Below are 13,393 nucleotides of genomic sequence, written 5' to 3' on the forward strand. Positions count from 1 at the left end.
ACGTTTATGCAGATTGTCCCCTTGCAGTATTTTCACTATTTCCTGAATGAAGGCTGGCCAACCAACACAACACATATTAATGAACACTGTGCTCGAAGATACTTTGGACGCCAAGAGTGATGAATTTTAAAAATTCACAGACTAGAGTGGCCATTGTGAAGTGATTTGGATGCTAAAAACTGGATTGGAGTTTCCACAGGTGAACACGACTGAAATTTTCGTTTACACCAATGTGCCTGACACCTACAATTCCAGTTTCTGTATATTCTAACCACAGGATTTCTCGGGCTACTACCATAGTTACTGTTTCTATGAACTTCACTCATCGATTCCTCCACACATATTGTAGATTCGGTCGACCAGACTGACTATTTCGTCTCATCCATACTGTGTTCAACCACCACACTGCATCACTCATCCACTTAACCACCCTCGTAATACCTACTATAATCACCCAGGAATCCCCTTAACGCTCGTGACGTCACTCCACGTCGACCAGCCCCCCTCATTAATAATCAAGAACAGGTTACGTCCTCCACATGGACCCGTCCCTCATTAGTAATGAGCAGGTCATGTCACTCCGCATGGAGAACCCCCCCTTATTAATAATCATGAACAGGTGACATCCTCCAAATGGACACCCTCCCTCCATTAATAATAATTAGCGGGTGACGTCACTCCACATAGGGAGGCGATGCGCCTCCTCCCCCCCCCTCAGCGTCAACTCACAACCCTCACGTCACGCGCGCGATCTCCGTAACGCTGTTGAGACATAGAAGTGAAAAGGACGTCTTGATGAAAGAGGGATTAAAACCTTTAAATGAAATAAGTCTGTCACCGCGGCCTTACAAATTGCACACAAATGGATGCAATGAATATCACGTCGCAGTCTGCTTTTCACTTGCAAGTTTCAGATTTACTGCAATACACCCGTCCTTGGACGGGCAAAAGGCTGGTATATAATAACGAGGCAACACACCTCATTCCCATATTGGTCTCTCCACATAATAAATACAAGTATTTTTTCTTCACACATCCATTCGGCTGTTTATTTATTGTTACGTATAGTCTCCACGATAGCACTCATGATTATTTTACGTGTTTAGTGACATCAGTTAACATCTTTAACCTATGCATCCTGACATCGCTTAATCACTGAGTTCCAGCCCAATGCTTAATAAATGATCTATTGTCAAGAATTCCGTTATTTTCTGCTCAAACAAGTATTGAGGTGATGCTCATATCCTCCTTACAGCACTGAGCCAGTGGTAGAAATGTTACATTCCTGTGATGTAGGCGAGTCTATCGATAGGACAACCGCTGTTGACTTCCTCACAAAGTGGTACTACCGTAATTTTATCCACCCCAGATAAATGATAGGCTATCAACCCCAACCAGGATTGTAACTCTCAACATTGTGATTGTGAGCCGCTCTCTCTACCACTGACTCATCGGGCCTGTAATTACTCTATAACTATTTACATCGCTGGTCAATCCACTGCTGGACACTCGCCTTACCATATTATGTGAGTCACGGGGGCATCATTTGAGCATACTTCACCACACTGTCCATAAGGTTTTTTTGGGTTAGATCACCTAAATATATAAATGTGTCATTAAGATCCACCACCACCCTACACAGCCAACTATTAAGGGTTGTCACGTAAACAGAACATGCTAATTTACATTATCAAGCTACAGATTTGTCCTTTATATTTAAACACATAAAACTACACGGGGTACTATGTGGAGTAACCCAATTTGTTCTTGCGGTTTCCTTATCACATTTCCTTCAGGCCTGACGCTGCACCATTATTTGTGCCAATCAACACAATTCCCGCCATTTGATTTTAAATAAGACTGTCTAAAGAACGGCTAAAGACCGCCAGCGGTAAGAACAGTCGCTTGTTATTACATTAACAATAACCACCGAGTAACTTATTAAAGAGCATACACACGTACACATCATACGCAAAACGATTAATACATTTGTGCTGCTATCCATTCTACAACTATTAGACAGCTCAGCGACGACCAGCAAAGGTGGGTCTAAAAAAATGCATGCAACCCAATATTCATAAAAACGGGTTTTCATTGTAAGAATGACAGTGTGTATTTTATAAACAATAACATATTACTTGGTTCCAACGGCAAAATGATGAAATAGCGCAGATCATTTCATCATTCATGCCTCGTCTTGCCTTTCCACTGCACTGCGTGAAACGTTTAAATCGCTACGGGGTAATACATTTTTTTACAAATTAAAAGTCTCAAAATGACACGCGATAAATATTACTGTATTGTTGACATAATAAAGAATGTTCCAAAATGTCCTACTTTGTCTTCAGTTGTTGAAAAACAGCAGTATTAGTAGACATTTATAACCAGATGAGAGTCCATTGAAACCAGGCGTATATTTATTTTTTGTTCAAGATAACCATTGCTAAGTTGACCGAGGCAAGCAGCATGTTTTACATAGAATGTTAGTGTGATGTTGGCAGCCTGTAACCTTTCAATTCTGGGCCATATATTAAAACCAATGGCTAAAAAAGACACGTTGCTGCGTATGGCCAAGAAAGACTTGCGAGCAAACTCAACGTACAGTGCGCTGTCAACTTTGCTGGCCGCATGGCGCTCCAAATCACAGAGGTGGAAACAAGAATCAAGCTTAAGAATATTTCACAAATCTTGACTTAAAGCTTTCGTGACTGCAGGAATTAATATTCTTTGGGTCTTTCGGTAAAGTCACGTAGATAGGTTCAAAGAAAATAACCTATCTAGATCACTTTACCAAAAGACCCAAAGAATATATTTGACAAATAAGTGTGACCGAATTGTTAAGAAAAAATTTAAACGGTACGAGTTTGTGAATTTCAAATTTAACAAACGTGAATATTAGAGACAGCCATTACATTTTCCAAAATCACTTAAGAGTATGTTACCTTCTCAATGAAACCGACTCTTCTAGCTGTGGTTGTTTATTCACGACTTTAAGCAAATAATCCAGGAAGGTGACTTGTGATCGAAATATCTCTCTTAAGAGCCAAATTGTGAACGGGGCCTCACTGCAGTAACTTCAAGAACCACGAGGTCTTCAAAGAAGGCCTTTACGTTTAGCACGTTATATTAGTTTTTCTTTAAGTTTATTTATTAGGTATAGCCCTGTGAGCCATGCGGCTCTTGAATCCGGTGCAACCGCAACAAACAAAAACATGAACAAGAAACAACTTGAAGTGACTACACGCAACAGAAAAGCCAGGAAAAAACAGCAAAGTCTTCCAGAAAAAGCACCGTATATCAATGCTGTGTTCAAAAATACCAGTGGGATGCAAGTCAAACAATAACTATAAGACAATTTAAATTAAAGTTATCAGTCTAACTCTGTACTACAACAAACAAATATGGCTAAACCAAAACGTTTTCAAAATCCGCAAAATAAAGCTATACATTTTTTTTACAGTGATCATAGGAACTGTGATTCAAATTTAACAATAAACGATATACATAAACATGTACGACCAAACTTTGCAGCCATAGCTGGCAGCATGAGTCACTCCATAACAGCAGGAGTATCAGTAGGAGTATCAACATTTTTCAATGCACCTTTAAAGATCAGCACACTATAATCAAAACTCAAGATCATACTTTGCAGCGGTCATCCAGAGCGATACCTTTGATTTCAGGCCACTGAATAGCAGTGGCAGCTAGGGGTGTACAACTCCTCTAAAGCAGTTTTGAGTGAAGATCTCACAGGTAGTGATCCAAGTTTCAGTTTATTGGCGCTAACATTCCAGACCCTGGGGGCATCAAAAGCAAAGGCCCTTCCTCCAGTATTTGTACGGCAATAAGTAATGTGAAGCTGGTAAATGAGCGAAAACCTTATGGCATAATTTGTTCTTCGAAACAGTGAGGAGATCCAGCAGGTAGTCTGCTGATTTTTTTGTATGTATCTATATATACAAAAAATGTGTGTCTGTTCAAAATGTTTAGCGTACTTCCCGACATGTAACAAACTTGAAATTTGCGATGTGGGTACTTTCCAGACTGTACACAATGCAAAAATTATAAAAATAGACTTTGGTATTTTGGGGGGGGGGGACGCAATAATGCATATTTTTTGCCCGGCAAGTGAGCTGTGACGTCACATCTGTCATGTCACCCGCGCATGTGTAGTGGTTAGCACGCTGCGCTACGAACCCGGCCACCCGAGTTCGATTCCCGCTCACGGCCAACACCGGTGACGATTCTTTGAACCGCTCCTGGGCCTCCCCTAGGTCGACTCAGCCTCAAACGAGTAACTGGTGTGGTGCGTGAACATCACCACTGGGGAGGCAAAGGCGGCCGGGCGTGGTGAATCCAAGTCCCGAGCAAAGCCGGGTAGTAAAGCTAGTCGTGAATAAATAAGATCTGATGCACAAGCCGTCGATCATTAAGAGATGGTAAGTTTGACCCAATGTAGAGATCACAGTGGTGGGTCCTATATGGGCAGTTCAACGCAAATCTTAAGGCCGAGTGATAAATTGAGTCAAGCTTCTTCAGTGCAGTACTGAGGGCTGATTTATATACGATGTCACAGTAATCAAGTAGAGGCAGTATGGTAGCTTTTATCAATTCCTGAATGCCCAGAGCTAAAAAAATAACTGCCCGAGTGAAAGGTGTTCATGCATCGCAGCCTCAAGCAACAATGTCACCATACCTTGAAAACCAATAAGCATGTATATATAAACATTACCTACATTTAGTAAGTAAACTACTTACATCCCCAGCCCAGTAAGTGAACTATTAAATGTGGATGGATGCAGTTTAAAATATAAAATAAGAAATATTGACATAATACATTATATGACGCTTGAATATTCTCAAATATGTCTAACCTCTATGCCAGTATGTACAATGTTTAATATAGTTAAAACTGGATAATACATTTTACACCTGCTGCAATTTGCAAAAACCTTTAATTGCAACTTTAATTTGAGCATGTGAATTCCAATTATAGAGATCTATAACCTCAGCACTGTACTTTGGATGCTATTTATCCTGTTCATGGCACAAGATTATCACGTGGCAAAATGAAAAGTCTTGACTTCATAAAGCATTGCATATAGAAGCAATCCTATACACTGTTATCTTGGAATGACAAACCAAAAGCAGCCTGAAAACAAAAACGATAAGCTACTTATGATGACTTGTGCTCTGGTTTAATATACAAACTAAATACATCTGTAACATATGCTTACTGGGTAATTCAAGACGTACATTTTCCACAGGCGCTTTTAAGGGGTTTTTCGGGTTGGGTTGCGGCCATCTTCTAGAGTGTTTGTCTAAAGTCGTCAAACTTGACACCCACGCCTGCGGCCACCTTCAGAAGTTCAATATTTATAGAGGAATTGCTCAGAATGCAGCCCAACTAGGGAAACCGGACCAAGACTGACTGGGTAAGGAACGTCAACAGAGTGATATTAACTTGATACCACCATGGCAGGTGGTCTCAGAATGTGTGCCCTGTACAGAGACAGTGTGGGCTACGAGCAAGTGTGCCTGAGGCCGCTGCTGGCCCAACCTCGGCCACGCTTCATGACCAAGGATGGCCGCCCCACGCTGCGCATGCATTCCTCCTCCTCAATGGGCTGTTGGAGCTACGTGCGTGACATCTGGAGCACGCTGCTGTCACTGCGATGGCGTTTCATGCTGCTCGTCTTCTCCGCCGCCTTTCTTCTCAGCTGGTTTGTGTTTGCGCTGCTCTGGTACCTCATTGCGTACCTGCATGGGGACGTGGAGGCCACCCTGGACCCTGAGCACGTGGTCTGCGTGCAGGCAATCACGAGCCTGCGTGCCGCTTTTTCATTTGCCGTCGAGACTCAGCTCACCATCGGCTACGGCAAGATGTACCCCAACGGGGAGTGCCCGCAGGCCGTGGCTCTGCTTACTGTACAAATGATCCTGGGACTCATGCTGGAAGCGCTCATTACAGGTGGGAGGTCGCTACGTCACATTGCATTTCAAAATTGTAATGTGGGACAGCAGTAGGAGTGCGTTTGCCGCTTGTTGCAGAGATTCGCCGTTCGAATCCGGCTCGTGGCTCAGGTTAGTACCGCGGTGCTGCGTGTTAAACGTAAGATGCTATGCTCCCGTCTGCTTCACAGTGGACTTTAAAAATCCTGTGAAGTAATTTGAACAAGAGTAAAGCCATTGTGTGCCAGTGTCATGGTCCAAATAAAAAAAAATCACGGCAGAATACTTAATTAGGACGACAACGCAAAGTCGCCCCCTGAATGCAAAAAGGAAGCCGGACCCTCCTGAAAAAGAATCTTGAGACTCAGTGAGGCTCTCCTGGCTAAAAATGTAAAACTCGGGGTTATTCGGGGGAGCCTGTGGCACCCCCTCACAACCATTTACGGCCTTCGGCCAGGAAAATCACGAAAAAATTGCACACGAACGACGCATTCACGCAAGCACCCGATGCTCCGTTTTAAAGTTTTAAAATGAAACATCTTTGAATTGTATTGTTTTGAAGTAGATCATTTTATTTCTTCATTAAAAGCTAAACGACATTTCGTGTGAATTTTCTCTCGTCGTTAAATAGATGGCCTTGCTGGGGGTTCAGTTCGATGCGGCCTTTCACCTGTTTGGGATTGCGGGATCGAGATAAGGCGACAGAGCTGGTCATGTGAGAAGACCGCCGTCTGCAGATCGATTCCAACGTAATCGAACGTCTGTCCCTGCGCCTCCGTCGTTAATGCAGGGGGCGCGTAGGTTTGCAGCGCCCCCTGCATGAAAACGACAGAAAGTGCAGCGTTCATCACAGATAAAATTGTGCGCTTATTTATATAAATAATCATGAATAAATTCACTGCAGAGAAGCCAACTGAGCATACCTCAATCAAACTCAAGTAACCTAAGGAATTATGCTAAATGTATTTTTTGCACGTTAAAAAAGTCTAATCATTCCTGATAAAACAGGAATTTGCGACCTCTACTTACATTCACATTACTCAAAGCTACAGAAGTAAAGGGTTAACTTACATTTAGTGCACGTTAACCTAATGAATAACCATTTTAATGTGAAACTAGCCCATAGTGACTAAAATCTGTTGAAATTATGAACATTAAAAGAGTAAATCCAAACGTAGTAATGCATGCTCAGGTTAAATGTTTGATAGTGGTGTATCCCAATGTATGTTAATTTGCTTTACGAATATTCGCTATTGCGTTCGTCATTAATTGACGCTGTTTCGGTTTATGCCTTGATTGTTTTGTGATCATATTATTTTGTATTCGAAAAAATTTTTACTGGAAAATAATCTAAATCCCTAAAGTAAATGCATGCTGTGTCATTTGTCCGTGAATTTGTATACTGTTCCAGGCTCTTTGCCTGGCCGCCGCATTATGTAACGCCACCCCTTGTTTCCAAGCCAAGCGCCGCGTAGTTCAAAAGTAGCGTATGATCCAACCATGCTCTGTACTGTACGTACTGTACATACTGTAGATACTGCCCCACCCTCACCCTCCCAGTCACCCCTCCGCTCATCAACACCTCACCACAGCATCACCTCAGAATGTGCACAACAGTTTATGGTTAGTAAATTACTGTGTACAGTAATTGTTTTGCATTACCTGTCTAGTCATTATCATACATATGTATGCATGAAGATCTCAGTTGTGTTGTAAAGTGTCATTTCAGTAGATTTTGGGTCAGAAATCTTTTCATAGGAATTTATTTTAGGTTATATAATGGGACCTTATGGGAAATATGTTTTCAAGAACATAACCCAAACGTATATCAAGGTACACCCACCGTACCCTTTGTGTTTTACAGAATCGTATGACAGTGTCTATGCGGTTAATGGTGGAAACACTGATTGGAAGACCTCATTTTAATAATCTGAATTTCCTATTCACTTCATCTTTATGAACAATGTGTTAGGAGCGTTAACTATATTGAAGTACGATAGATTTAGTTTCCATATAAAAATGCAGTGACTAGGTCAACTAATTAGTTTTTTATTTGAAGGCCAAGCAACTTTTTTTCCTTGGCATTTTAAGCATGTTTTTTTTTTATCAATTACGAAAAGGCTTTTGATTCAGTGGCAACTGATGCACCATCCAAGCTCTCACACAATCAGGTGGTGCTCATATCGCGTTTACAGCCCTCAGCCAGAAAATTCCCCATTTTATGACGTGGGTGAGTCTATCCATAGGACAACCACAGTTAGCTTCCCCCACAAAGTGGTGATCCATTTGTCTTCATCCCAGACATGATGGGCTGAGCCAATGGCCGGATCCAGAAATTTAACTCTCAACCTTCTGATTGCGAGCCGATCGCTCGACCACTGATGCCACCTGGCCAAGTCTACACAGTGCTGACTGAACACGTACACATTTTTTTTTTCTTACAGGAGCTTTCGTGGCCAAACTAGCCAGGCCCAAGCTGCGTTCGGAAACACTACGCTTCAGCCACTTCGCGGTGGTGAACCGGCAGGGAGAGCAAAGCTGCCTCCAGTTCCGTGTGGCGAACCTGCTGCCATCGCCGCTTCTGCACATTCGCCTGCAGGCGGTGCTTTACCAGACGCACGGCACAGAGCTGCTGCACCAGACGGCTGTCCCCTTCACTCTCGACCACATGGACGGGGAGGAACACTGCCCTTTCTTCCTGTCCCCACTCACATACTGCCACGGCATCACCGAGACCAGCCCCTTCTACAGGCAACAGCAGGTGAGCAGTGCGACGTCACTCACAAACTTCGGTGGAGAGTGCTGACGTGAATTAACTGCGTATGGAACGAGCAATACTCTGCTGAGATCCAGAAGGTCGAAAACAGCCCAGAGTTAAAATTTCGATTTAAAGCTTTCGTGACTGCAGGGATTCATATTCTTGGTTCTTTCGGTAAAGTCAGTTTATTATATGGTAGTCATTATATAGTGTAGTGTATAAAGAGTTAATTAATGTTAACAGCTCAGCTTATTGTAGAGTATATTGAGTACATTGATTATATTGATGTAGTTTATATTTCGTTTTTTTCACATCGGTTTACTGTATGGTAGTAGGGTATGTGTAGTTCTTTAGAAACTCCTTTTTTGTTTTCCACATAATGCACTAGCTTGATACGTGGTGGTTTGGGCTGTTGCAGTTCTTTATTATAAAAATTTCCCTCCCTTTATTACTGCTAATCCTACATAATACACTAGCATAATATGACTTTGAGACCCCCCACCGCCTACACATTCCACAAGGAGTGACTAATCCCATATCTGCATTTGTCATCAATATGCTAAATTCCTCTGTTGATATGTAAACTCCTTTGTCAAGGCGCTCTCCTCCTCCCACCCAGCTTAAAATACGCTGCCAAGCTTAGCAGTGTTCATTAAGACGCTGTCTTTCCGACAGCTCTGTTTCTTCACCTGAGGACGGCTGCTTGCTTTGTGGCCGAAACGTAGTGAGAATTTTATTTTATTATGCTTTATTTTTATTATTTTATTATTTCCCTTCTACATGAACCAAGAATATGAGTCCGGAGTTTGCTTGTTAAGAAAATGACACTTGGTAATATTGGTCTGGAAATCTTATTCTTTAGATATATGAAGACACAGAATGGAGTTCTATTTTTTATTTAGTTTTCCCGTTGATGCTCCGGCCAGCTGGCACAGTAGTCGAATGAGCACTTCGCAATCAGAAAGTGGTGAATTAAAATCCTGGTTGGGGGTTGACTCAGCCCATCATCCCTCTGTAGTCAATAAAAATTAACCCATAAAAACAAAGTTTTTCACTATAAATCCTTTATATGCGTGGCATCGGTTTTATTTTATTATTCATTTCTGTTTTTCTTGAGTAAGAGTTTCATTTTTATCACATTGGTATTTTAAATTAAATATGAAAAAAAATTTTCCTAAAAAGTGGAAAATTTTGGAAAAAAATTTTCACGAAAATAAATTGTCACGCACAACGAGTCTGTGTGCAAAATGTCAGCTCGATTGGATCACGGGAAGTGGGTTAAAAAACGACCGAAAGATTTGCATGGTCGTAAGCGCGCAAGCAAGCAAGCAAGTGGACTTAATATAAAGGATTTAAAAAGAGTACCAAATCTTGACCGAAAGCTTTCGTGACTGCAGGAATTCATATTCTTTGGGTCTTTCGGTAAAGTCACGTAGATAGGTTCAAAGAAAATAACAAAAAACTACGACGTTTCGAATGCAACACAAGGGGCCGTCATCAGGAAAAGGGGGTCATCCTCTAAAGGTAAACTGGTTATAAAGGTTTGAAATGGGCGTAGCCCAAGTGTCAGTGATGATACTCATATAGAGTGCAACGACGGCGCTGGTGGTGGGTTTCCACCAATTAAAGGGCTGCTAAGTAATCATTGCACCTCGCTTTACACACTCACACGGCTGACGGTGGAGGTTGCTGCTAGAGGTGATGGTACTCGTAAACGGCCACGACGGCACTGGTGGTGGGCTTCCACCAGTAAAGAGCTACTGCTAGTGGTGATGGTAGTAGTGGGCAGTGATGGTCCTGGTGGTGGGCTTCCACCAATTAAAGGGCTGCCAGGTCTAAAATGGAAACATTACAGCCAATTATGACTTAAACTGGTTGATAACGTCCGTCCAGTGATTGCTGAGTTTGTACCCATCTTCTCGGTTGAAATTGTGTCTATGTCTATGTCTGTATATATGGATGGCTTCATGAGCGAATCTTTATTGACAGCCAGTGGGTTTGCAAAGTACCTTCATCTTAGAGAAATACATTTCGTGTGTGTCCACCGCATTATAACAATGATCAGCCACGGCCGAGGTATTGGTCCTACCGTGTTTCAGATCTGCCTTATGCTCACGAACATGGTCCGAGACATGTCGCTTAGTTTCCCCAATGTAACTACTGCAGCAGCCACAGCTTAGTTTGTAGACGCCGGGGTATTGCATGTCGGGGATCACATCCTTCACAGATGGGATCAGATCACAAATTGTATGTACTGTGTTAAATCGAATCTGGATCTTGTGTTTGCTCATGCTTTGGGAAATATTTTTGGTAACCCCTGCTATGTATGGACACGAAAGCTTCAAATCTAGAATTAATACCCTCTACGGGGAGGAATTTCACCTATCTGTTAGAATTTTTAACAGACGAGACAAGAAGTCACAGCTTCTATATAAGGTACAGATATTTTGCTGTGACGGTTTCACCTGAAGACGGAAGCTTGTGTTGCCTCCGAAACGTCGTGATTTTTATTGTTTTATTTTTATTAATTTTAATTTCATTTTTTACCTAGGTGATGGTCGGAAATACATTGCGCTCTATGGTGTAGAGTTTTGATGAGGGAATTCTTCTGGGATGGATGGTGGTGGGAGTCAGGTTTTAGGTAGGCATCCGTATGGGTTGCTTTCCTGTCGACGGAGTGGCCCATTGAGCCATCTGGTCTCTTTTCGATTAAAACATCCAAGAATGGTAGCTTGCCATCCTCTTCGACCTCCATGGTGAATTTGATGGTTGGGTGTATGGAATTTATGTGGTTGAGGAATTGGTTCAGAGCTGGTCTGCCAAGTGGCTGTGTAAAGTGGTTCCGTGGAACTGTTGTAAATGTTTTAGTAAAAAACACCAGATTCTTTACAGCATGGTGGTCTGCTAACATTTGTTTGAGGTTTGTGCCGTGGGGCAGGTCCAGAAAATATAAGAATCACTGTATTCGACCAAACTTTAGTTCCATGTTAATGTGAAACATGTTGGGAATTCACACAAAACAAACACATTATGTTTCTAACTTTTGGTCTCATATTGCTGTAGGTTCTTGGGAGTGTGCAGCCAGGCCTAGAGCTGGTGGTGTTCCTCACCGCCAGAGATGAAAATACGGGGGAGGTATGTCAGAAGCGGACATCTTACATCAGCGAGGAAATCCTGTGCAACCACTGCTACCCTCCTGCAGTGATCAGCAAAGAAGGACAATACACCTACAACGTGAGGGACTTTGACAGGCCCCTTCCAGAGCCAGGTGTAAACATCGAGAGACTCGCGATGAACGGGGCTCCCGCAGACCAGAGAGACGATGAATCCAACGAAGGAAACCGTTCCACTGTCGCTCTGATTATCGATGAGTCCAGCCCCTAATCCAACCAGAGGAATATGTAGAACGCAAGACCTATGCTGCTGTTATTCTTTTCATCTTTTGAAGAAATATTATTGACAAAAATAACTTTCCAAAAACACATCCACAACTAAAAGGTATTTAAGGAATTTATAATGACAACTCACTTAAATATGTATGTGAATTAGTTGTCAACCTACCAACATATACGTGTTGTGAATAAGCTACAGATGAATTAGTTTCCCTGTATGGGTAGGAGAGACGATTAATAATGCAACACAAACTATAGACACTGACGTACTGAGTTGCTTTTAGAAGGGCAGGTGGCGCACATTTTTAATAAATGTATCACTATGAAACGTAAACCCAATCCGTACTCTCCTTGTAAATGCGTATAGATGCGTACAACTTTCTTGCATGAGGCGGTGTGTAGCATACATGTAGAAACTTTACTTTGTATGCATGGATCTGCATTTTACATTAAAGCCACTTGTGTGGAGAGCTGTGTACATAGTCTACTCTTGAGAATTCTACCGACCATGATTGTTTATCATAATGAACGTGAAATTAAATCCTGCCACCATGAATAAAACCCATCGCGTGGTAGCATGGCGGAGTGGTAACACTTGTGCTTCAAACAAGAAGTTTCTGGGTTCAAATCCCAACTCGGGCATCTCTGTGTGGAGTTTGTATGTTCTCACCTGTTCGACATGGGTCTCCTCTAGGCTCTATGGTTTCCTTCCATAATAATTTTAAAAAACTATGTAACTGGTGCATCTTAATTCAAAATAATTACCTGCAAATTTCACATTTGGGCTTATACATAGCAATGTCGCCCCCTCCTGCAAACTGTTGGTAGGGAGGCTTTACTTGGTAAACAAGTATAATAATTTTAAGTGTCCACAAAAACTTTCTGCGATGTTTCAGGCAGTTGGGCAGGGTGAGCACCATTCGGCCCCTTCAGTCTTAATTGCCGGACCGATTGTACTGGAAGATAATTTATGACAAATATTCCATGAGACAACGCTGTAGTTTTTCCATTGGGATTCGAAGATTCAATACATGTAACGACATCTCAAAATACATACACATGCACATTTAGTAGCATAATGCTTCAAGTGTGTGGAAGATTTAATGGTAAACACAGAGTTGCTGTTGTTTGAAAATTGGAAAAAGATGGTTAACTGCAGACATGCTGGAACCCACAGGGGCAATGCAAACTCGTTTTCTTGAACTTCTTTCGCACCCTAAGTAGCCAACTATGCTAATCGGAGGTTTGAACTCAATATAGACCGTTATAGTATAGGTTTTATCAACCACAC

At 42.0% G+C, this 13,393-nt stretch overlaps 2 protein-coding genes across 3 annotated transcripts in view; one reads left to right on the forward strand and one right to left on the reverse strand.

Moving 5' to 3' along the window:
- GIGYF2 (GRB10 interacting GYF protein 2) overlaps window positions 1-13,393 on the reverse strand; it is a 133,940-nt gene that overhangs the window by 74,107 nt on the left and 46,440 nt on the right. The gene's annotated exons all lie outside the window — the stretch shown is intronic.
- Window positions 1,954-12,580, forward strand: LOC144728291 (inward rectifier potassium channel 13-like). Of its 2 annotated transcripts, XM_078607601.1 has the most exons (4): window positions 1,954-2,043; window positions 5,483-5,971; window positions 8,397-8,713; window positions 11,774-12,580. In XM_078607601.1, the coding sequence occupies exons 2-4, from the start codon at window positions 5,494-5,496 to the stop codon at window positions 12,092-12,094; spliced, it is 1,116 nt and encodes a 371-aa protein (XP_078463727.1). In that variant the 5' UTR covers window positions 1,954-2,043; window positions 5,483-5,493; the 3' UTR covers window positions 12,095-12,580. The 2 variants fall into 2 exon arrangements, with proteins under 2 accessions (XP_078463727.1, XP_078463726.1); XM_078607600.1 differs by lacking the exon at window positions 1,954-2,043 and having other exon boundaries at window positions 5,450-5,971.

Source organism: Lampetra planeri, chromosome 28 (genome assembly GCF_965212315.1).
Source record: "Lampetra planeri chromosome 28, kcLamPlan1.2.h2, whole genome shotgun sequence".
NCBI classification, from domain to species: domain Eukaryota; kingdom Metazoa; phylum Chordata; class Hyperoartia; order Petromyzontiformes; family Petromyzontidae; genus Lampetra; species Lampetra planeri.